The sequence below is a fragment of the Takifugu flavidus genome, chromosome 9, assembly GCF_003711565.1.
Source record: "Takifugu flavidus isolate HTHZ2018 chromosome 9, ASM371156v2, whole genome shotgun sequence".
Lineage (NCBI taxonomy): Eukaryota > Metazoa > Chordata > Actinopteri > Tetraodontiformes > Tetraodontidae > Takifugu > Takifugu flavidus.
Genome location: NC_079528.1, coordinates 11809698 through 11832575, shown reverse-complemented (window position 1 = coordinate 11832575; position 22878 = coordinate 11809698). Strand labels below are relative to the sequence as shown.

The 22878-nt window shown below is 45.2% G+C and overlaps 2 protein-coding genes across 10 annotated transcripts in view; one reads left to right on the top strand and one right to left on the bottom strand.

The window, feature by feature from the left end:
• macrod1 (mono-ADP ribosylhydrolase 1) overlaps positions 1 to 22878 on the top strand; it is a 76437-nt gene that overhangs the window by 11810 nt on the left and 41749 nt on the right. The window lies entirely within an intron of this gene.
• The window catches only part of flrt1b (fibronectin leucine rich transmembrane protein 1b), a 28624-nt gene continuing 11171 nt past the window's right edge, over positions 5426 to 22878 (bottom strand). For 3 of the 5 annotated variants that reach the window (XM_057044108.1, XM_057044107.1, XM_057044110.1), the window contains exons 2-3: positions 15617 to 16452; positions 5426 to 10063 (exon numbers count right to left, since the gene is read on the bottom strand). In XM_057044108.1, coding sequence (XP_056900088.1) covers positions 7850 to 10048 — 2199 coding nt within the window. In that variant the 5' untranslated portion in view covers positions 10049 to 10063; positions 15617 to 16452 and the 3' untranslated portion in view covers positions 5426 to 7849. Of the gene's footprint in view, positions 10064 to 14394; positions 14501 to 15616; positions 21126 to 22878 lie in introns of those variants that run through there. The other 2 variants (XM_057044111.1, XM_057044109.1) reach the window with 2 other exon arrangements.

Here is a 22878-nt window from a genome sequence, read left to right as displayed (position 1 = left end):
CACCCTCTTTTCTCTCATTTTATAATCATAGCTTAGTGAAGAATAAAGGATGTATCATGGTAACCTCCAAAATGGGCTTTAATCTAGCCCTCTTTCCTTCTCTCCACGAGCACAAAAAGAAGCTCCCATTGTCTGCTGACATGTCCAATCACAGATGATGCTTTTGTCACATAATCACACACACACACACACACACACCCACACACACACACACACACCACACACACACACACACGGGGAACAGGGAGCAATCACTGCTCACAGTTGCTCTCTTGTAATTGCAATCTATCAGGCATTAGTGATGTGTTCGCTGTCACCCGCATTATCAGAGCTTAGGAAATTACAAGACTATTTATAGCAGCTGTTTTATACCCACTTGTCCTTTTGTTGCTGTTATCCACCGGTGGAACATGTGGACCTATCTCACACAGATTCATGAACGAATCCCCTCAGCAGTTGCTGATGCCTTTGTGCTGAATCTGAGGCACTTCAAGTCGCTCATAATGAAGCTTCAAATGGGTGCTGCTGTGTTTTCTGTATATCTAAAATGATGGTGTTTAAATTCAAGGTTCATTAACCTTTTGAAATGTTATTACCTGAAATTTCTTTAAGCTTGTATTGTCTGCCGTTCTCCTCTGTTACTCGTCCATCAGCAGGAGGAACCCTCCCATATGAGCCTGGTCCTGCTCAAGGTTTCTTCCTGTTAAAATAGAGTTTTTGCTTACACTGTTGACCGCTCAGAGGTCAGGATTTGGTTGTTCCTCACCGGTCTCTGTGTCAGTGATGGAGACAACGTTGGTACCTGTAGGGAGGCAGATGCAGCTCCAGAAGCACCTGCATAAATTAACATTAATCCAGAGGTTTGGGATTGTTGTAGGTCATGGCGGAACCTGTAGCTGTCTGTCTCGGTAGGACGGTTAAGGGTTCAAATCGCCGATGTGGGTTCTCTCCGGGTGCTCCAGTTTCCTCCCATAGTTCAAAAACATGAAGATCTGGTTGGCTGCAGATTCCAACCTGCCCATCACCCTGATTAGCACTGTTAACGCAGTGGATGGATGATGGATGGAGGGATGGATGGATGGGTGGATGGATGGATGAATGGGTGGATGGATGGATGGGTGGATGGATGGATGGGTGGATGGATGGATGAATGGGTGGATGGATGGATGAATGGGTGGATGGGTGGATGATGGATGGATGGATGGATGGATGATGGATGGATGGATGGATGGATGAATAAGTGGATGGATGGGTGGATGGATGGGTGGATGGATGGATGGATGGATGATGGATGGATGATGGATGGGTGGATGGATGGATGGGTGGATGGATGGATGGGTGGATGGATGGATGAATGGGGGGGATGGATGGATGAATGGGTGGATGGATGGATGAATGGGTGGATGGGTGGATGATGGATGGAGGGATGGATGGATGGTGGATGGATGGATGGATGGATGGATGGAGGATGAATGGGTGGATGGATGGGTGGATGGGTGGATGGATGATGGATGGATGATGGATGGATGGATGATGGATGGATGGGTGGATGGATGGATGGGGGATGGATGGATGGTGGATGGGTGGATAGATGGGTGGGGGATGGGTGGATGATGGATGGATGGAGGGATGGGTGGATGGTGGATGGATGGATGGATGGGTGGATGGATGGAGGATGGATGGATGATGGGTGGATGGGTGGATGGATGGGTGGATGGATGGGTGGATAGATGGGTGGGTGGATGGGTGGATGATGGATGGATGGAGGGATGGATGGATGGATGGATGGGTTGATGGATGGATGGATGGGTGGATGGATGGATGGATGGATGGATGGATGGGGGATGGATGGGTTGATGGATGATGGATGGGTGGGTGGATGATGGATGGATGAATGGATGGGTTGATGGATGGATGGATGGATGGATGGGTGGATGGGTGGATGATGGATGGGTGGATGGGTGGATGATGGATGGATGAATGGATGGGTTGATGGATGGATGGATGGATGGATGGATGGGTGGATGGATGATGGATGGATGAATGGATGGGTTGATGGATGGATGGATGGATGGATGGGTGGATGGGTGGATGATGGATGGATGGATGGATGGATGGATGTGTTTTAGTGACATGAAAGAACAGAACAGACCCTCTGCTCTAACCCCTCGTGACCTTCAGACCTGTGTGTCTGGACCCTCTGAGCACAGCCAGGACATGAAACACCGCAGCTCACGGCGTTTTAGTCACGCCTGGTTTTTACAGCGTGTATAAAAGGCAAATCTCTCTTCTCTATCTGCGTTTATTATTTGTCTGGTTTTGGGAGATTTAAGTAGAAATTGTGGAAAATCACCACTTTTCTGGGAGTTAGTGTGTAAATGGGCAGAAAAGAGAGAACAGAAAAGCTCCGTTTAATGAGCTTTTTCTTCCAACGAGACTACCTGCAGCATGTTGCACAGGATGTAATAAAAACTGTGACACTTATTCTTGAGTTTTGCCAGTGTCTTCTTTTATGAAGTCACCCGGCAGCAGTGGCAACTCCACAGCGTTTTCAGCTGCATAACGAAGACTGTCCTGCTCTCCCAGACTGTATGTATTTATTATTTCTCATCTGCCTCCGCTCCAGTCAGAAATCCCAGGCTGTCTGACTACAATACGTCTGTGTGGTCCATAGTGCACCACCAGAGAGGAGCCCTGTCAGCCAGCAGTGAGTGAGGGTGAAGGTTCTGAGCCTCCGTCCAGTGGGAGCCCACTACCCGCTGATCTCCTCCTCCAGAGCTGATCACTGATGTAGGCGGGAATATGCATCTCTATTCTGTAAAAAACACGGCAACACGAAGCTGCCAACGCTGAGACTTCGCCTAACAGTTGCTTTTGCCTTTCCTTTCAGCCAAATGTTAGCAATTATTGGAGGACGGTTGCACGCGAGAGCTGTTGTAGCATCTCGTTTGCATCTCTTCCAGCGAGTTGATCGCCGTTCTCTTGGAGGATCTTTGTCTTCCCTCTCAGGCACAGACTCTCGCACAAGCATCAAAGTGGAGGGTTTTTTTTCTGTTCGACAGCCGTTGGTGTGGTTAAAATCCCCCGGGAGGACGTCTTTTTTAGTTTCTCTGCCTTTGTGTCAACCCTCTGCTGTCCTGTCATCAGGCGCTTCAGAGGAATCCGTGCAGACCACCGAGGGTTCCCAGGGTTCCATGTGAAGGGCTTCTCAGTTCGCTTCAGTTTTTTTGGGCTGGTTTCCTACAGCGTGCACGTTGCACGTGTGCAGCGGGAGAAGCATGTTGGTGCAGCTCTGTTTTGGCCCTGCGGGGCCGCCAGCCTCTCCGGCTCTGCCACAAAGGGAGCTGGATTTACTATTGCCAGCTTTTAAAATCCATTTCATTTATTGTATTTTTGGGACCTAATATACAGTATTGATGACTGGAAATGTGTGAAGTTACAGGAAAAGAAGGTCTACAGATGTGACTGGAACACAATAGTGGCTTAAAAATGATAATCATTTCATGTTGCCTTCAGTTGTACGCAGATGACTGTTATTACTGGAGCAATAGTTAATTCATAGCATCCGTAGAATAATCTAGAATAACACAGATGCAAGTATGTTATGGAAATTTGAATCAGTATGGTATGTTATGTGGAATATCGCTATAATTTATTACAATATATGGTCATATGAATATTTATATCAGTTGACATATGAAGGGGAATTTAGAATAACATGCAAACATAATGTTGTGTTTGTTATCTATAGGACATGTCTCACATAAGTTAATTAAATGACAGCAAAAGCAAGCTGAAAATTAAATTGGTCAAATTAAGGGAGGAAAAAATGGTTCAGCTATGACAGAGCATCATCATTATTATTATTATTATTACTATTGTGGGTGTTAATACATGTGGTTAAGACTGTTAAATGTCATTTGTTTAAATTCTACACTGCAGGTTGACACTCGCCTTAATGCACAACAGGAGATTCTTTGTGAAGGTTGTCGTTTTTTATTGCCTAATTGGATCCAGCAGTTGCACCGTGACACATGTCCATGATGATTTAACGAGCTCTCTGGTATTTCTGTATTTCCTCTCCAGTTATTGAAGGTGTATGCCAATTCCCTACAGCTGCTATGCAGCATAAATACAGTATATTCATAAATATTTATTATATACACTCCAAGTCAAGTGCACTGTTAGACTTCTGACCTGTCCAAGAGTATTCCTGCCTCTCCTAGGAAACATTCCAGCACCCTCTGTCACCCTAAACATCGATCTAAAACTCCAGACGGCTCTCTCATGTCTGCAGAGCGACGCCTGTCTGAAGTATTTAAAAGCTTCAGTGTCCCCATAAATGAGAAAGCGAGGGGTCGTATCCACACAACAGAATTGCTGGAGAATATAATATATGCATTCACGGGTGCATTTATCCAAGTCTATGCATTTGCAAGAATACATTGACCTTTTATGGGAGGGTAGTAGAAGCCTGTGAACTGTGGAAGGAGCGTGCAGCCTTACATCACCATTAGCAGCACTGCGTTAGAGTTAGAGCCGTATTTAAATCAAGATTTATTTTCTCATTTGGGGAGGTTATTACCGAAGAAACGGAGAGCATTTAGGCATTAAAATGAAGTGGCTTTTAAACATACTGAACAATCGTTTGTGTGTTTTCTTCCTTCGACCACTTTGACGCAATGTTACAGTGAAATAGGACATTTTATAGGCAACAGCTGAGCTCCTGTTTCTAGACCTCAGCGTAACGCATCTTTCTGTCGGCTGTAATGGGAGTTATAGACAGAAGACTTGACTCTCGCTATTGGACTGAGACTAATAAGAAGCCGACACTTGGAATATTGATGCAAGGAGCACGGTCCTCACACATTCTGCTCCTGCACTTGCACTTGCACGGACGCGCTGGGTGCATCATGAATTCCCCTCAATCAGCCAGCGGGCTTTACACAGTTGCGAAAATCATTTGTACAAACATCAAGTCCATTTCTGACCCACTCCTTTAAAACAGCGGCAGTCACCCTTAATGGACACTTACCCACTCTGTTCGTTATATTGATCCACGCCTGCACACATTAGCAGCCTGTGGGAGCGGGAAGCTTGTCCTCACTCGTGTGCGTGTGATCACACACTCGCACAGCCTCTCTCCTCACTTGCCGATTATAGCAAGCGGAGAACAAAAGAAAAAAATAACTCCTTTTCTCCGAGCTGCCGGGACTGAGGTGTGTAGATGCTGATGTTTTCATCCAAAGGGTGTGATTCAACGAGGCTCCCTCCATCCCACCGTAAATCATATTAATAGTCTTTAATTCCGATTGATTTTTTTTCTCCACGCTGTCTAACTTTGCAGCATTTTGATATCTCCGTCCCTTATTTAATGAGTGCCGTCCTGTCACAGACACACACATAAATCACATAAAGCAATTGATTCCTTTTAGAAGTCTTTATTCATCTGCGTAGATAAAAAAAAAGACGACAGACCAGTAAATGGAATCGCGGTTTGGGACCCATTTTTAATGTTTACACACAAGAGTGTTTTCATTATCACATCTCAGGGTGATATTTTCAAAGAAAGGGGATTTAGTTCTGCACACAATAAAAGGAAACGGAATGACTAAAAAGAAACATCAATGCTCTGAAAAAAAAGAAGCAGCAAATTCAGAAAAACAGCTACACCATTTTTGACTATTACTGTAAACAGTAATAAAGGTTGAAAAAGAGACAGAGAGTTACTGAAAGCAAGAACTGGCTTCCACAATCTAAGGCTGTTTATCAGTCTTCTCTTTCTTCCCTTTTCTTTCACACTCCTCTGTTTTCCTCTAAATTTCCTCCTTTCTTTACGTGTTTTCCTGTCAGACTGCAGGCACTGTTTCCTGTGTGTGTTCAGGTGTGTGTTCAGTTGTACTGGCTGTGATCCCAGAGCTCTATCTGTGCGGCACCCATCTTATTATATTCTATAGACAATCTATGGATACATATTCCTCTTCAACTTTAATCCTCTGATTTTCTACTGTATTTCAAAAAATAATGAGAAATGTGACGCTGGTGCGATAATTCACCCAAAACTCCTCAACATGGTGATAAAGCAAGGAGATATATACATCTGCTTAAAAAGATTAGGTTAATATTATCCAATAATTACAAAAAAATATCCACCACCAGACAAATTTATCCACATGTGGGAAAATCGTAGTTGATGTGTGAGGCCGCGCCCCCAATAAATGAGTATAATACATCATGACAGGATTGAAATTCATTGGCTGTTTTTTGCCTGGATGTGTTGACATTAATTGAGTGTTTCTGTCTGTGACCAAGAACTTTGAGCTGAATTACTGTATAGCCTGTATTCACGCGTGATCCTTTAAACTATGAGTCAGCTGATTTGTAGGGACTATTTCCTCATGGATTAGTCTGTGTTTACACTAGGGATCCAACATTGAATTGAAAAATCTCTGGCAGCCTGAACTGTCAAACCTGAACCAAAACCAAAAACTGTGCGTAGAAACACCGTCTGATTGTTGCCTCTCTAGCTTCTTTTATTGGGATAAATTCCCTCAGTGGTGGAGGTGTGAAAGTACCCTTGGAAAGTTCACACAGGCTATTTAATAAAGAGCGTTCATGAATCACATCATTGTAAAAGACAGACAAATACAGAAAATGGGTACATGCGGTACATTAGCGGAATTCTGAGAGGAACATTTTCCCATTTTCCTCAAGCTTGACCATTTTTCTGACCCTCTTAAAACACGTCTTTTAGAGCTTGTGGTTCCCGTTATTCCGTGGGGGTTTAGGGAATAATATGTGGCAGGGAAAGGTAGTCTGTAAAGAGACGATTTTGTCTTGGAACAGGTAGTGTGCGTTTGTTGGCGTTTTCAGTCATTTGTCTGCCTACAGGTTTTGCCCTGATAATCTTTTTTTTGCCTCCTGCATTTGTCACAGCTGTTTTTGTACGTGGTGTCCTTCCTACTTTAGGCAAACACACACCCTCAATGCGCAAAACAGCACCTCTCTCTACCCCGTCGTCTTATTTCACATTATGTTCCATCGTCCGCCCATCTATCCATCAGCACTCCCTCCCTCATTACTCTCCCTATGCTGTGGCTTGTGTCCCTCATCTCTCTCAGAACTGTTATCAGCGCTGTCAGCTCCCTCGGTGGAAACAAAGTCATCCTCTGCTCAAGGCAAAAGATGAGAAAGAAATAAAAAAGAGCCTTGGCAAAACAAAAAAGAAGGGAGCTGGAAAGGAGGGAAAATTAAAAGCGGAAGAGTGGGAGAAAACTAGAAACAGGGAGAGGGTTAGAACAACGTCTTTTCATGCCGGCCACATAGCATTATCATGTGTGGGTTATAACCATTGATTTTTCTCTCTGTCAGGCCTTTTATCTATACAGCACAGAGCCTACAGTTGGTAGGAAGAGAGGAGAGCTATCTCTATGCACATCAAGGGCCTTTTCAGATTATAAATATATCTCCTGCTAAATCAGCTAAGCCTAGTATATCAACCTCAGATACGTTACCGTGTATTATTATGAGCTGAGAAGAACAGTAAGTTTGAAAGACACTGAGATATCCAAAAGAGAAAATGTAATCATTTATACCTAGAAATAGAGCTCAAAGGACTTACTGTATAGATTGATATACAGTAGTACAGAGGAGAGTAGGACTAACTCCAGCGCTCAGTAGCCATGTCAGTTTAATATAGCTTTTTTTTTTAACCTAGCAAACCGACCAGAATTGAACCAGCAGAGGCACAGAGGGTACTTTGGAAAAGAGAGCAGCCACCAGCCAGGCAACCATCATCTCAGAAATGTTGTCTGGCTTTTGTGACTTGGGGATGATGTCCCCTCTGTCATCACGTGTAAGCATAATCTATGTCGGGGATTCCACCCTCTCTGTAGCCACGGTTGGTTCCGTAAGTGACACGATGGTGGCTGGTTTGGCTCAGGATGGTTCCGTTGAGGGTGCCAGCACCGTGGGTGCTCCGGTAGGTCCCGTTGACCTGGGATGAAGAGGGGGACGAAGAAGGGAAAATGGTGTGGATGTAGGTGACATCCTCAAGTTTAGGCTGCAGGGGCTGGTGGGCCATGGTTGTCATCTGAAATCCTGCAGGAGGGGCCCTGATCTCTAAGATAGAAGTGTCTTTCTTGGTGCCCGACTCTACATAGTCATCGTAATGTTTTCCTCCTCGTCCCCTGTTGTATGAGCTCGAGTCCCCAGAAATGTAACCTGTTCTCTGTCCATACCAGCAGAAGATGCCGAAGATTAAAAGCAGGCTCACCAATGCTGTGGCCCCCCCTATGATCCCGGCCAAAGGGAGTGTTGTTAATTCAGAGTCCTGTCCCTCTTTATCCGATCCCCCCTCCCCTGACTTAACGAGAGCATCACCAGTCTCTATCTGCGCACAGGCCGGCGTTGAGACTTTATTGTCCAAATCCTTGCTACCCATTCGACTGGAGCCCATGCTCGAGCCCCCAAACGACGGCTCCGGCCGTAGCGGCAGCAAGCAGATGAGGTAATGGGAACGTGGGGTCAGCTGAGTGAGGAGGTACTGTCTCCTTTCTCCAGGTACCAGTGTCTCCGTTATGGAGCCCAGAGCTGCACTGCTACCCAACCTCAGCCATGACAAACGGAAAGAGGGAGCTGGCTGCGGGCACAGCCAGCTTACCAGCACGCTATCTGAAGAGAGAGGTTTTACAGTCAATTCCAGTGCCTCTTTAGATACATGTCCGCCTTCACCTTGAGGGAGAGGCATAACAAGCCCTGGTCGTTTTGCCCGCAGGGTGAAGAGAGAACCTTGGGTAGGGCTCAGCACAGATGTCGTCGAGGTGCTGCCGTGTGGGATTGAAGCCACTGCTCTGTCCCTTCCATCCCTTTCGTCCCCTCCATCTTTTTCTGCTGGGTTTGTGCCCGCCCCCGGACTTGGACCTGCAGGGGGGCCTTCGCATTGTTCCATCAGGGTGGTTAAGTCTCTCAGAGCCTGGCCCCGTACAGACTCAGGCCCCTGGCATGCCAGACCCCTGACTGTTACTGCCGAACCTCGACCGTGAAGCCAGTTGTGGAGCCAGCGAAGGTTGCAGCCACAGTACCAGGGATTTCCTTTCAAAAGTAGCAGCTCCAGGTTCTCGGTGTCCTTTAGAAGTCCTCGCGGGAGACTGGTCAAGTTGTTTCCTGACAAATCCAGCTTCTGGAGCCTCTTCATTCCATCCAGTGCTCCTCGCGGTATGTGAGTTATTCCATTATCTTGTAAATGGAGCCGTATAAGGTGAGCAGACGGTAGATTGACTGGTGGGGACTGCAGGGCATTCCTAACCAGTGACAGCTCTGTCAGGTTGGAAAGACGGGAGAAGGTGTCATCTGCGATGCGCGTGTTCGCCAACAGGTTTCCATCCAGGACCAGACGGCGTAGGGACGAGAGGCCGCGGAAGGCGTGCGTGGGTATGGTGCTGATTCTGTTGTCGTCCAGCCGCAATTCTTCCAACGATGCCGGCAGACCGGCGGGGATGCTTGACAGGTGGTTCCGAGACAGAAAGAGCAGCCTAAGCCGCGGAGTCCCCGAAAAAGCTCTTTCCTGGATGCTAACCGTGGATATCGAGTTATCATCCAGGTGTAAACGTTCAAGTAAGGGCAACTTAGATAAAGCCGATCGCGGTAACGTTCGTATATTGTTGTCCTGTAAGTGGAGCTCCCGTAAAGACGGCGGGAGGTGTATGGGGAATTCATCCAACTGGTTGGCGTACAGGTAAATCACTTGAATGGACGTGCTGCGCTCCAGTGACGGCGGCAACCCAGCGTTACTCAGGCGGTTGCTCTGTAAGTACAGGATGGCAGCCATTAATGGTAGAGGAGGAATTATACTGAGGCCACGGTCGTTGCAGTAGACAAAACCCTCATCGCAGCGGCACACCAAGGGACAAACAATGCCCTCATCTCCCTCGCCTGTCTCCATGGCAATTGCAGCCGCAGCCATTTCCAGCACCTCAGCCAATAAGGTGAGGCACAGGAGCAGCAAGAAGAGCCAGTCACGAAGCTCAGCAAGACTTTCAGCTGCCATACTGGCGCTCAGGTCCTAAGGAAGGACAAAACAGACATTAATACAAACACAAAACAGAGCTTGCTAAATTCAAAGGATCGTTGGTGCATCTAAAAGAGAGGGCAGGGATTATCAACAACAGTGCATCATTCACAAGATAATGCGCAGGAAACCACAGTCATGATTAATCTACTTTAAGTGCTGCATTTTCTAGATTTATGTTCTCATATCTGTAAAATGGAGGTCTGTCAGTTGAACAGTCAGACTTATTACAGAAGAGCCGTCTACTGTTAAATAGGTCAGAGTGGCCGCGTAGAAGAAAAGTGGACATTTAGATGCCGAGGGGATGATGAAGGGCGCGTTCATCAGACAAGAAAGACTAGAAGAATCGGTGAAAGCAAGATGATGATAAAGATGGAGAAAACCGAACCGTTGGAGGGGAAGAACCGACATTTCTGAGAGCATCTAAGATGGAATGTAAAGCTGAGGGCGATCGAGGAGAAGGAAATCAATCTAATTGGCTGTGGCTGCTGTTGGTAGGTTTCAAAACAACAGAAGCAGTTAACCTGTTGTGACTGCCTTGTGTCCAACACTCCAGTGGCGTTTTAAAGTGAACAAATGCAGTAAATCAACAAAACAATCCCTGGCTGTGATCACATGGTACCTTAATTACATTTGAAAAGTATTTCAGAAAAATGCACAAAAGGAAAAAGTTGAAACACTTTCTGTCCACACATGCGCTTAGAAAGAGGCAGAGTGCATCATTCCTTGGTTGTAGCTTGCAAAAATTTCTATTAATTATTGATCAAAGTCGTCCTGAAACCCCCGGAAAGGTTTTAACTGGATGTTTAACACAAAAGCATTTTTCTGCAACATTAAGACGCTCCTCAGTCGGCGTTTTATGGCTTATCTGAGAGCAAGTTCCTGACACCGGCATCAATTATGCACATTTAAAATTCAGATAAAATGATCTCTGCACGCAAACATTGACAGCACTCTATTTTTAGGATATGAGTGATATATAGCGGCGAGAGGTTACAGACATTACACTGTGGCATTCTTTTGCTGGAATCCATTCTTTTGTGTAGCCTCAGGCAGAAAACTGTGACCTGACATGAAATGGCTGACATGATCTGACAGCAAATTTGATAAGCAAATCCTCTGAGGGCAAGTAGTTTTTCCTCCCCTTCGGTGCACCCATGTATATAATTTGTGTGCTAGTATAAGAAGTCAGTGCTGGATGCAACCCCCCCCCCCCGGCTACAGTCAAAATCCATGCAAAGCAAACAAGACAATAGAAATGGATGGGAGGGGGAGGGGGAGGGTTTTTAGGCGATGAGGCAGATGGAGGGTTAGACAATCCATCGCAGCAGGAGAGCCGAAGTGAGTTCTTGGCAGTGAAAACTCAAGTTCGTATTGGTTTTCTTCAAAAAAAAAACCAAACAGCCGTGTGTTATTTTATTCAGCACCAACAGCCACCTTGTGTCTCAGCTCAACACAAAATTCGATAGTGAGGGTGTCAGCATAGCCAAAACAGGACACTGTTTTTCTCACTCTGTAATTCTATTTCCAGCATAAATGTATTTCCGCACGTCCCCAGCAGCTGAGAGAAAATTAGGGAGAGAAACATATGCACACTAGAGGGAGCGTCAAGAAATGAACTGAAACCATATTGGGAATGAGCTATGAATATCAACTAGCATATCACATTTTCTCTGCTGCTCTTTCATAAATATCCTCTTGGCACAAACCTGTATGTGTCGGGTTTTTTCCTACAGTCCTTCCATTTTTTCCTGCAGGCACTCTTAATGATCTTTAGATTATCTGTCCTCTCGCTTCTCCCCGGCTTTGTTGCTTACTCTCACCGACTCTCACTCCTCTCTCCATCTTAGACACAATCTATCTACCCGCCAGTGGTAGTTGGCGAGAAATAAGGCGCGTTCCCACTGCAGGAAGCGAGGGGTCATTTTAAAGGGCCGGGGCTGCTGGTGTGTTTCGGGAACCTCACTAGGGGCCAATGACTGGAAATGTTTCGGGGCCCTGCTCCAGGGGAGGTACTTTGATCGGCCCTGAAAACCCCTGGACGGTGCTTGAGATTTACACGGCGTCGATTGGCTAAAAATGGCGGACGTGACGCGGAGCTCAGAAGAGGAGCATTAGCACGGGAGACCCTGATTCTCCTCTTGTTCACAGCATCCATCAGCATGTCCACAAACGCCCCACCAGCAACCACCTGTCTTGTTTTGTATTTTATAAGTATCAAAATCAATCCCTGTACAATACCTGCTCCCAGTATTCACCAGGAACTCCCACTTTGGAATTGTGCCTTTATCCTTGGCTGATGTGACGATGCATTTTCCTGCCTTGTTTAAGAATTCAAATCAACAGTCAGGCAATGACTACACTTTAACTAAAAGGATTTAATCTCCTCAAAATCAGCAGTTTCAGAGATAAAGTGAATGGACCCTTTACCACTAGAGTTGGGCTGCTGCTGTTATTCCTAGCGGAGCGCGTTGTTCCTACTTTAATCTAAAGGCCTCGTTATGCTTCTGCATATTCTGACGACAGCGTGAACACGTTTCCTGTGTAGTTGGGGTGCGTCATTTCTGCTTCTGCGCACTGTCGTCTAGTTCACTTTGCAACTTTCCACTTAAAGGGTTGAGGCCACGGCATTCCGAGCGGACCGTCATCAGCTTCTCTGTGCACCTTCCTGAGCTTAGATCCCAACGGGTGAAGAGGGCCAACGTTCATCACTTATATTTACAGCCAATCGCTTTTGATTTAATTAGAAAGTCCCAAAAAGATGCTACCAGTATGACAGACGGAATATTCCATCGGTCAGCTCATAAGGGTCTATAAGGCAATATGACCATCATCTTTGTTTACTTTAAATTGATAGTGGGAACCAGGCTGAGAAGCGGAGGGTTCCTGGTTCGAGCCCCAGGGCAGACACAACATGAAAGATGTCCTGGTAGTGGGGGGAGAACACCTTCGGAGCACTCCTGAAGTACCCTTGAGCAAGGTACCAAACACACAGATGCTCATATAGTGCTGACTCATCCAGGGGTGGACCTGCCTCCAACCATTGTGGGCCCTCCCCGTGACCCCGAAAGGGTTAAAGCGGAAGAAGACAAGATGAGACAAAACAAATTTACAATCACCCCATTGCCAAAGCAATAAAAGTTACACCACAATACGAAGGAAAGTCGGAAAAGCGACACCCGGAAATTATGTAACTTGGCAAAAGTGTCCAACCCCCGTAAGCTACGGTGACACTGAAGCATAGCGAGGCCTTGAAAGAGTAAAGCCTGCGCTGTGCTCATCGTTTTCACTGAAAAATGCCCTTCCTGTTTACATGGAAATGTTAAACTCTTCACACTGGAGCCTGATTTCCAAAGTTTGCTGATTCGGGCGCTCCGGGCATTGTTCTCGTGTAAACAAAAGGCTCAAAGGCAACAAAACCCCGCCGTGTTAGTTGTCATGTAAACAGGCCTCGATTCTATAAAAATCAACAACGTGTGTGTGTGTGTGTGTGTGTGTGTGTGTGTGAGTGACAGACGGAAAGAAGGGCACGTTTGTCAGGAGCAGGCTTCTCCAGCTCCGTCGTCGGGTAGATAATCAAGCTCTCACTTGTTATGATCGCCATCGTCCAGGACAGAAACAATGAGTCTGTATGTGGACGTGTCAGTTGGTGGAAGTGTTGTTTATATCATTCATATTGTATTTAGGCACACTAGTAAAAATTTTAACTGAATTTAAAAAATATATTTTCCATCTTTTATATCAGGGAGGGTGGCACTCTAGCGCCCCCTATGGGCCGGCCACCACTGCCAGCTCCACCTCCTCTCCTTCAGAATCTACCCCTACATCCACCCTCAGGTTTGTGTTCATTCCTGGTCACTGTTGTTTCCTTTCATTTGAGTTTCTCCTGTAATCATATGCCAAAGGCTTTTGAAGGACATGTTGATTCCATACGATGACCTAGAGACCTCATGTTCTTTCAGATTAGTTATGATTTGATGGGTTAGAGACTACCTTCACTCCAGTAACTGCTTCCACACCCAGTAGACTCCTAACTGGGCTGTGCATCTGCTGATGCTGCGGCCCACTAAAGCTTCCAAGTGCTTTAACTGGAAACTCCAGATTGCTCATTAGTATTGCGGGTGTCCTGAGGTGGGGGAATCACAGGCTAAACAGCTAGCTGCTAAGTCACATCTGAAGTTTATCAGGCCTCCCTGTCAACAGAAGTCTCACAGCTAAGCTGACTATTCTGAGTGGAAGGCTGTCAGATGTGAAGGTAGCAGCCGTAGCTAAACTGGATCACTTCCACTCGCTTCACAATTGTTTAAAATTGTAAAGTTCCTCACCTAACCAGCCCCTAACGTCCAGCCTTACTCCTTGACACAAAGCCTCCCAACTGTTTCTGCCGACTTGAATGAAAGTGCTCCAGATCTAGATTTGCTCGTGCGGTTCCTGTAATCAGAACAAAGTCTTAAATGATTTGAATTTCCTGGCAGGGTTAATATTCTCATGCCACAAAAGTGCCTTAAATGGCTTAAAGGAAAATGGAAAATAAGTGAAATGGTAAATAATCTGTCTGGCTGGTATCAAGAGTATGAAATTACAATATAAGGAGTATGTTTCTTTTCAGAGCGTTAAAATTTGACGAGCACAAGTGTTGGCAGTCGGCTAAATCTGTTCTTTATTTCTTAAAACTCTAGACATAAACTTCTGCTGTCTCTGCTTTACCAGATACACTCACCATCCACTTTATTAGGTACCCGGTCAGTTGCTTGTGAACACAAATAGTAATCAAATAATAATCAAATGGACGGAGAGTGTAATGTCTACCACTCAGCCCAAACTGCACAATGAATTGCTGTTACACATCAACCACAAGCTTGCAGGTCGGTCTTTTTCTTCAGCATCAACAATTTAATTTGAAATGATTGTTGCCAAAAATGAGGGAAATTGCTCTCCTGTATGCACATACACTAATCAAAGTCTCCTTAGCATCACATTCCAAATGTGCTAGCTTTTCAAATTCCCCACGTGTGTGTTTCTGGTGTGGTGCCATCTGAGCAACGTGGAGTGATGCATCGTGGACGTGCACTTGCTGAAAATCAGAGTTCTGATGCAGCTCGCAGTGGAAATGCAGCAACTCGGCACCGCAAAGCACTTTCAGTGGAGGTGGGGGGAGTCAGGAGAGGAAGCGTATATATTTCACATATCGTCCTCAAATCGCCTTCTGCCATTATTTATTTCCAGACAGCTGAAAAGACCTTCATTTTCAGTTTCTTTTATGTGGATTCTGCACCTTTTCCCAGCTTTCTGTTTTCTGCTCATACAATTCTGTTTTCAGCTCTGTGTTTTCTTGTCTGTGTTTTCTTGTCTGTGTTTTCTTGTCTGTGTTTTCTTCTCTTCCTGTTTCTGCAATAGTCTGAAATGAAGGCATTTGTCGGAGATTTTGTGTTTGTTTTTTTTCACACAATCATGCAGACGATATTTGTCTGGTGTTCTTTGTGGCACCAGAGTGTGTGTATAAAAGGTCTGAGTGACCCAGGATGTGCACGTGGAGGTCTCACTAACCTGTTGTTTGTGCTTTTCTTCCTCTGCCCTTGATGGAGAGTTTGTGGACTTTCAGCTCCTCCGTCAGTGAGATTGAAGACACAATTTACTGCACGTTCTTTTCAGCAGTTTTCTCTGTATTGTTCCTCAAGGGTTTGAATCTTCCTGAGATATTGGAAACGATGATGTTGTTGATCGCCTGTCTTCCAGCGCACGACACATACACCAGCATGGCTCAGAGCCACCTCTGCAACATCATCTTGTCTGCTGTTTGAATATCCAAGCTGGTTCTTTCTTTGGGGTAAGGGGCTTTCAGGCCTGCCAACTCATGTCATCTTCAGCAGTGATCCACAGGCGGAATTCTGATACCCTTCCTCAACAATCAAATGCTTCCGCTGGGCCGACAATCAGAAGATGAGCGAGGGCTCAAGGGTCCTTCTTGGAAATCAAAAGCAATCCTCGATGCTCATGCAAATCGTTCAAAATGCCCCCCTCTGACTAAACAATGTTTTCTATGGAGAGGTTAAGGACCAAAGCTCAAGAGAAGCCGGCAGTCTCTCTGATCGATTGATAAAAGTCGTGATTTTACAGTGTGGTGATGCTTCAGAGTCTGGTGCGGTGATGGAGATGTCTGCCTGGTGCTGGACGTGGGGCCGATCTTCTCCTTCAGCCTCCACACTCCACGATTCCCTCTTCCCCTTTTCGTACAAAGACAGAGTGGTGGCAAAGATGTGGTTTTACTGTAAAAGGTTCCTCAGCTGGCACCCACACATGAAATGGCCGAGGAGATCCTTAAAGTAGCCGCAGCTGGTGCTAGCTTCAGGAGCACAGCTGGAGGAGTGTCAGTAAACACCGTCCTGAGAAGGCAAGAAAGAAAAACAACATTCTTACTTACAGATTCATTGAGGATGTTCAGCAATATGAAACATTTACATTGAGAAGCACAAACAGACACATGACGAGACACACACGGACACACACAGTGGTCTGGCTGAACACACTAAAAGGAGACACTACACACACTTCTGTGTAACACTGGGACAGTATCAGATGTCTAATGTCTTCAGATTGTTTCCTGTCAGCTTTGTCTTGATTTTGTCCCCTGCTGCTGTGATAACAGGTGTGGGACACGTGGTTGTCCCCGTCCGTGTGCTTAGAACATTTAAATTTAAATGCTTTGTGAAAATACTTCCTGAAGGTCACTTTGGCATATGTACAACACAAAGCTCCCAGCGGACACAGATGTCCCATTAAATTTATTAATAACCTTGTTTTATCTCTTCTTTTTTTGCTCATGCAAAGCTTTGGTGCTTTTATGAAGTACCACATGCTAAATGTCTGCGTCTTCTGTGCAGGAGGAGCTGCAGCAAAGCCTGAATGCTAATAGAACATTTTTAACAGACACGCTGAGTTTACAGAGACAGATTCATCAAGCCTATTAACTGCTCTGCTGCTCACATTCACTTCCTCACTCCAGCCTTCAGTAAGTAGACTGCACAGCCAACTGGGAAATTATCATGCAGTTTGCTTAAACACAAATAAGGACAAATAAAGTCGTCCTCATTTTCATTTCCGAAGTGCTCGTGCTTCAGCCTGTGCATCGGGCTCGGGATCTGTCCATCCTCGAAGGGTATTTAAAATGATGCAGAATTTATGCACCAGAGACCTTAAACTCAGGGTGATAATGAGCTGTTTTATTTAGGTGTGCTGTTTTAACTGGTCCCACAATGGAATGGAATACATTAAGCAAGTGCTCAGCTTAGCGGGATAATCGAGTGACTGGTGTGGGATGAAGATGGGCACCATGTGGGGAGATAAATTGTTCTCTTTCTAAAAGATCTCCAGACTGATCTCCAATTTTGTGACACAATAGGCTGATTTGTGTGCAGCAAATGTCTGAGGAAAACAGGAGGCTAAAGAGACGGGAGTTTGCAAGACGCCACGTCTGTGATTGTCATTTAAGGACAGGAGGAAAGTGGATTTGTGCTTTCTTGAGAAGCATTAGCAATATCCCATACTGGGGTAGTACACGTTTAATGTTCTCTGTCACTTCCTAATGCCTACCGGTACTTCTTTAAAAATAATTAAATCACCTCGAGGGGATTTGATGGAGATTTGTAATTGGATGCCGTCAGTTATGGAAATATTTACAGCAGGTGTCACATTAACCACTTCCTTTGGAAGTCCTCATGAGTGGTTGCAGTTAAAAAGCCAACATCGCTCTCCACACTGATCTTTCCTCAAGGCAGGAAAATGTCTCCGTGCTCCAAAAAAGATGTCATTATCGAACATTAGCAGCATTTCTGCAGCCCGCTGCCAGTGTCTCTTAGACGTCAAATTATAAAGCTGCGGACGTCTTTGTTATTTTGAAGTGGGAGTTTTAAATATCGAGTTTTCTTTATGTCTTTTGGGGAAGTGTGGGGACTGAGTAATCAACCGGAACATACAAAACATTTTTATTTTCAGAAAAATCTCCCTATTTTCTAATAAATACTCCTTAATATAAACTGTAGAAGGCATAGAAAAGGTTAGACAATGTGTCATTCATCAACAATCTTGGTCTTAATTCAGCTTTAAACCCTTCAAACCAGCGAATGTTGACTGAAACAAGCTTCATTCTTCTTTTCAATGTATTGGAAGGAATGAACATCACCGTGAGTGTCTCCACGTTGGGAAAATAGGACACATTGTGCAGCTTTTGCCTTAAAAGCAGAAGCATTGTGCAGGATTTATGTCTTACTTTCAATAGAAAAAACAATCACCGACTGTTGTATTGGTCTTTTCGTAGGTGAATGTCCTCTATCAGGAGTTAGCAGTTAAATAAACATTATTATTTCGTTTTAAACTTGATTTTTTATTAATTTATTTCATTTCTTGAGATAGGTTAAAGTTTAAAAAAAAATCTCCTGGAAACATTTTAACATTTCTGTCAGAACGCTGCTAAAAAAGCCATCGAATGAAGGTCTTGTTTGTCTTTTTTTCATTGCCTCTTTTCTGCCGTGTGTGTGTGTGTGTGTGTGTGTTTTCCCTCCTGCGTAACAAAGCTTGCCGAGGATGTTTCACTCCTCGAGGGGACAGAAATCACTCTGCTCTTGTGAGCCAGTCAATGACAACTGTGTAGCCTGCAGGCATTTTACAATGTGTGGCTTCCACTGTGGCCAAATGTTCCCAGTGTCTGTTTTCCTCCTTTTAGAAGAGAATGAACAGATAAAGGTTCTGGTTGCGAGAAACATTAGAGTGAAGACCAGTTAGTTAAGGCTAGTTGATGGTTGTGCTGCAGAAATGTCCAAATTGGAGGTAACATGTGCGTACTAGTAAAGAGCATTTAGTATTTACTGTGTATTGTTGGCAGCATCAGGGATGGGGGGTTAAATGTGCCGGGGTGGGCTGGCTACAGATGTGGCAATAAGAACGAGCCAACAAGCTAACCGAGCATCACTGATTCCAGTAAATTCTGAAAGATCGCAAGCTGCACTTTTTAAAAGATTTATTCACTAGTTATCTGGACAGATATCAAATCTCAATTTGCATCCAGTGCTTTACTACCAGCTAATAAAAGTGGCAGCTGTGATTCTTGGCGATGGGCTCTCTCTGTGAGCCATCGGGAGCTGGGAGATAGGTAATTGGTTCAATTTCTCCTATGAAATGAGGGAGGATGAGGTAGGCATTAATAGTTTTGGTGCCGGGGAACAAAATCGGAGTGCTCGGTAATCATGTGGCTGCCAAACCCGAGCGCGTGAGGCTGATGAGGACGTGTCCCCGCTGACACAAACCCTCTCCGTCTACGATATTAATACAAAGGAGAAAATCCCCCTGAGCCCTATTGTCAGACAGCCTTATTGTTCTCCGCTGGCCTCTGCATGTGCTTACAGTGTGCTTAGTATTAATGCAGAAGTCCAGGACTGCGCTGTGTGCTAATGCCTATTATGCCCGTGTCTTTATTGTGTGCGTCTGGCAGCTACAACTGAGCAGCACTTAAGTGGCAGCAGGGGAGGCGCGGGATGTGTTCCTGGTCTGCCGTGGACCATAAAGAGAACTGGCCTGAGAGCCCTTCCACCAGCCATCGGGGCCCAACAGTGCCAGTTATTTCACCTCGAGGCACGATCTGCAAAATGAATGCCGTCATTAAAATACTGAATGTGTGTGTGTGTGTGTGTGAGAGAGAGAGAATCAATTTAGATTCTTCGGTAAATATATGAGAGCAAAAATGCTTGTCTTTGAATCCTAACAGTGAGGGTTAGTCACTATTTATAATGTTTGTACATGCGCGTGTGTGTAGACATTGGTTTAACGGACGATGTGCAAACATCTGTGTGGATTTATGTGCACGCCTGACTGTTTAACTACGCCATACACATAACCTTGCCATTGCCGCCTCCCCGTTTCTCATTTACTGAGCGAGTGCCAAAGAGTGTGAGCGTCGGGGAACGAGAAAACTATCGACGGTGGAAGGAGGGAAGGAGCGACGCGGCGAGAGATATGGCGAATTAAAGGTGGAGAGGGTGGGAGGAGGGTCATTGTTTATACTGGGGGGGATGCAGAGTCCCGAGGAGAAGGGGTGGCATGGAAGAGTTGGAGGTAGAGAAGCAGAAGCGGGAAGACAGAGGCAGAGTGGGAGGAGGCAGCAGATTTATGAAGCCGTTGGAATGTAATTTGGGGGCAGAAATTACTGTCAGCCTGAGCGGGGTTTAAAGTCAGTGGAGCCTGAAGACTCGGCCCGTGAGCGCGGAAGACACTTTGTGTGTGTGGCAAAAATTCCAGACAAATGTGATCCTGAATAATTGCACAGAAGAGCTGCGCTTGCTCGTCATACATGCTGAACCTGCAACCTGCGTCTGCACGCGCACATATGTTCTCCGACTGCTCCGAGCACGACGTCACAACGTGACCCTGCATTAGTTGGAACAGCTCATATTTCATTTATGCACACACACACACACACACACACACACACACACACACACTTGTCAGGCACCGACGGCCTCCACTCCAACAGACTTATTCAAGGGTGCCGCCATGGACAGAACGAAAGCTGGAGGGATCTGTGAGAGAAAGGGATGGAAGGAGAGTGTCAAGGATAGGGGAGGGAGATAGAGGTGGAAATGAAAAAGAGGGGGAGAGCCTCTAAAGGGCTTAAAAAAAATGGCACGGATGTGACTAGCTTTCTAACGTAGCGACACACAGCTTCCATTTAGCGTGAGAGGGAAGAGCAGAGGAGGAGAGGGGCGACACAGGCGAGGAAGGAGACGTACGCAGCACAGAGCTGACGCGGGGCTCTGGGCATGTGCTCATCTGTTAGCTCCAACAGGCAGCAAAGTCAGGGGGTTTCTATGTATATGTATTTTCATGTAGTTTTCTTTTTTCCCCACAGTCGAGATAAGACAAAAGCCTATTTGTTTGTGTTTGGGAATGGTCCTAATATGCAGACGCTTTCAGCTGTGACAGTAAAATCACTGATAAATGAAGTAAGTAACAATGGCCGTCACTTCTGATCATCCCGTTATTCTCTTCCATTCATCGGCTGGGCTGAGCCAACAGTCGGGGGCATCTTTCACTGCCTGACCCAGGGGAACAGCTGAAACACACCACGCACGCCGAGCCAAGGATGCACGGATCATTCTGATCCGTCTACCTCCAGTAATACCAGCGCACGTGTTGTCAAGACACCCAGAAAGCCTGTTGCAACATGAGCTGACACTTCTTTCATGTCCTTTTGCACCAAATCGGAAATAAGAGAAACATTTAAAGGAAATGATCTTACCAACATCCTGCCAAATCTTGTGCTGTTACAATAATTATACCCACAAGGGATCCTTTTCTAATTGGATTAGTATTCTGAGGAGCTGAAATGGCCTTCAGTTTGGTTTTTTTGTCTATGTTGATTCAGAAAGTTATTATGTAGAAGTGACAATAATCCTTTTTTTAAAAACAAGAAATCATAAATTCTTTCTCTTGGTTTGCTAAAGAGCTTCTCTGCTCAGGATAGAGGGCTGTCCAAATGTTGCCCATCCAGTAATCTGATTAGATGAAAGGTTGACACTGCAGAAATGTCAACTTAGTGCATCAGCCAGACACAAAAAAAAGAGGACAACACGCATCACAAATTCCTTTTATCAAGTTTAGCATTAATCTGCTCCTGGTTCTGTCTGACTCAAAAATGGGACAGATATATTTTTAGAGTAGTAAGTGTGCTCCTTTCACCCAGGAATTAAGTCGTATTTGTAGTGCTTTCATCTCCTATTGCATTCATCTGATGTATTTTGAGATTTGCATGATTGTAAAATATAATCCACAGTGAAATGGCCTTTATTTATCATTATTTTATTTCATTTTTGCCATGTAAAGCTGACGCACAAGTCTCTAAATTATATAAGATTGACTGAAAACAAGGACAAAAACCTGAAGGCGCTTTGTCCTTTCCACCGATTAAAATATTGCAGACACACACACACACACACACTCGACACACACTCAACGAGAACCTGTGCCTGGGTTTTGCAGAGATAATCTATTAAATAAAAGGAGGATGTCGTTACATCGCCATGGACACAGCGTGACTGAAGCCTTGGAGCATGCCAGCCACGGGGTCCAGAGGAAATATATGTTATTAATCCAGAAACAACTGTAATTACTGTCACTACCCAGATTGCTAATACTCCTGATATGATCTGATCCTCCCCTTTTCTTTCCCCCCCTCAATATTTCTGACATAGCACAGACGGATGTTGTTCCTGCCCTGCTCGCTCCGAGAGGACACGGTCCAATAGAAAGCTACAGATGTGATTATGGGGAGTTTGTTGATGCAAGTATTAGTTATAGGCCGTATACGTCTGCTCCAAGACTTAAAACAGGTGAATACAGCTTGACAGGCTGTTTGACACACTCTTTCAGCCTTTTATTCAGTCTATCGTGCCTACTTTTCCTGTTATTTCCTGCTATGTCTTTACACACACACACACACACACCGTGTTCTACACCCTTTAAACCGGCGATAATGACAGCAACACAGTCTGTGCCGTGACAACGTTAACACCTACACGCTGTCTTCGGTAGTTCGCAGTCTCTGCTCTAACTCGTCACCTTTTATTCAAAACAGTGTTGGGGTCAATTATCGCTGAATGCGTTTCTCTACTCCACGTGCTCCAGATGGATTCTCTGATTTATTTATTAATTATTTCCCACCACCTTGTCGCACACCTATGCATATTTTCTGTGTTTTTTGGGCTTAAATGTTGTTGTTTTTTCAGAAGAGCTGAACCGGTTGGTGATGTTACTCTTTTTTT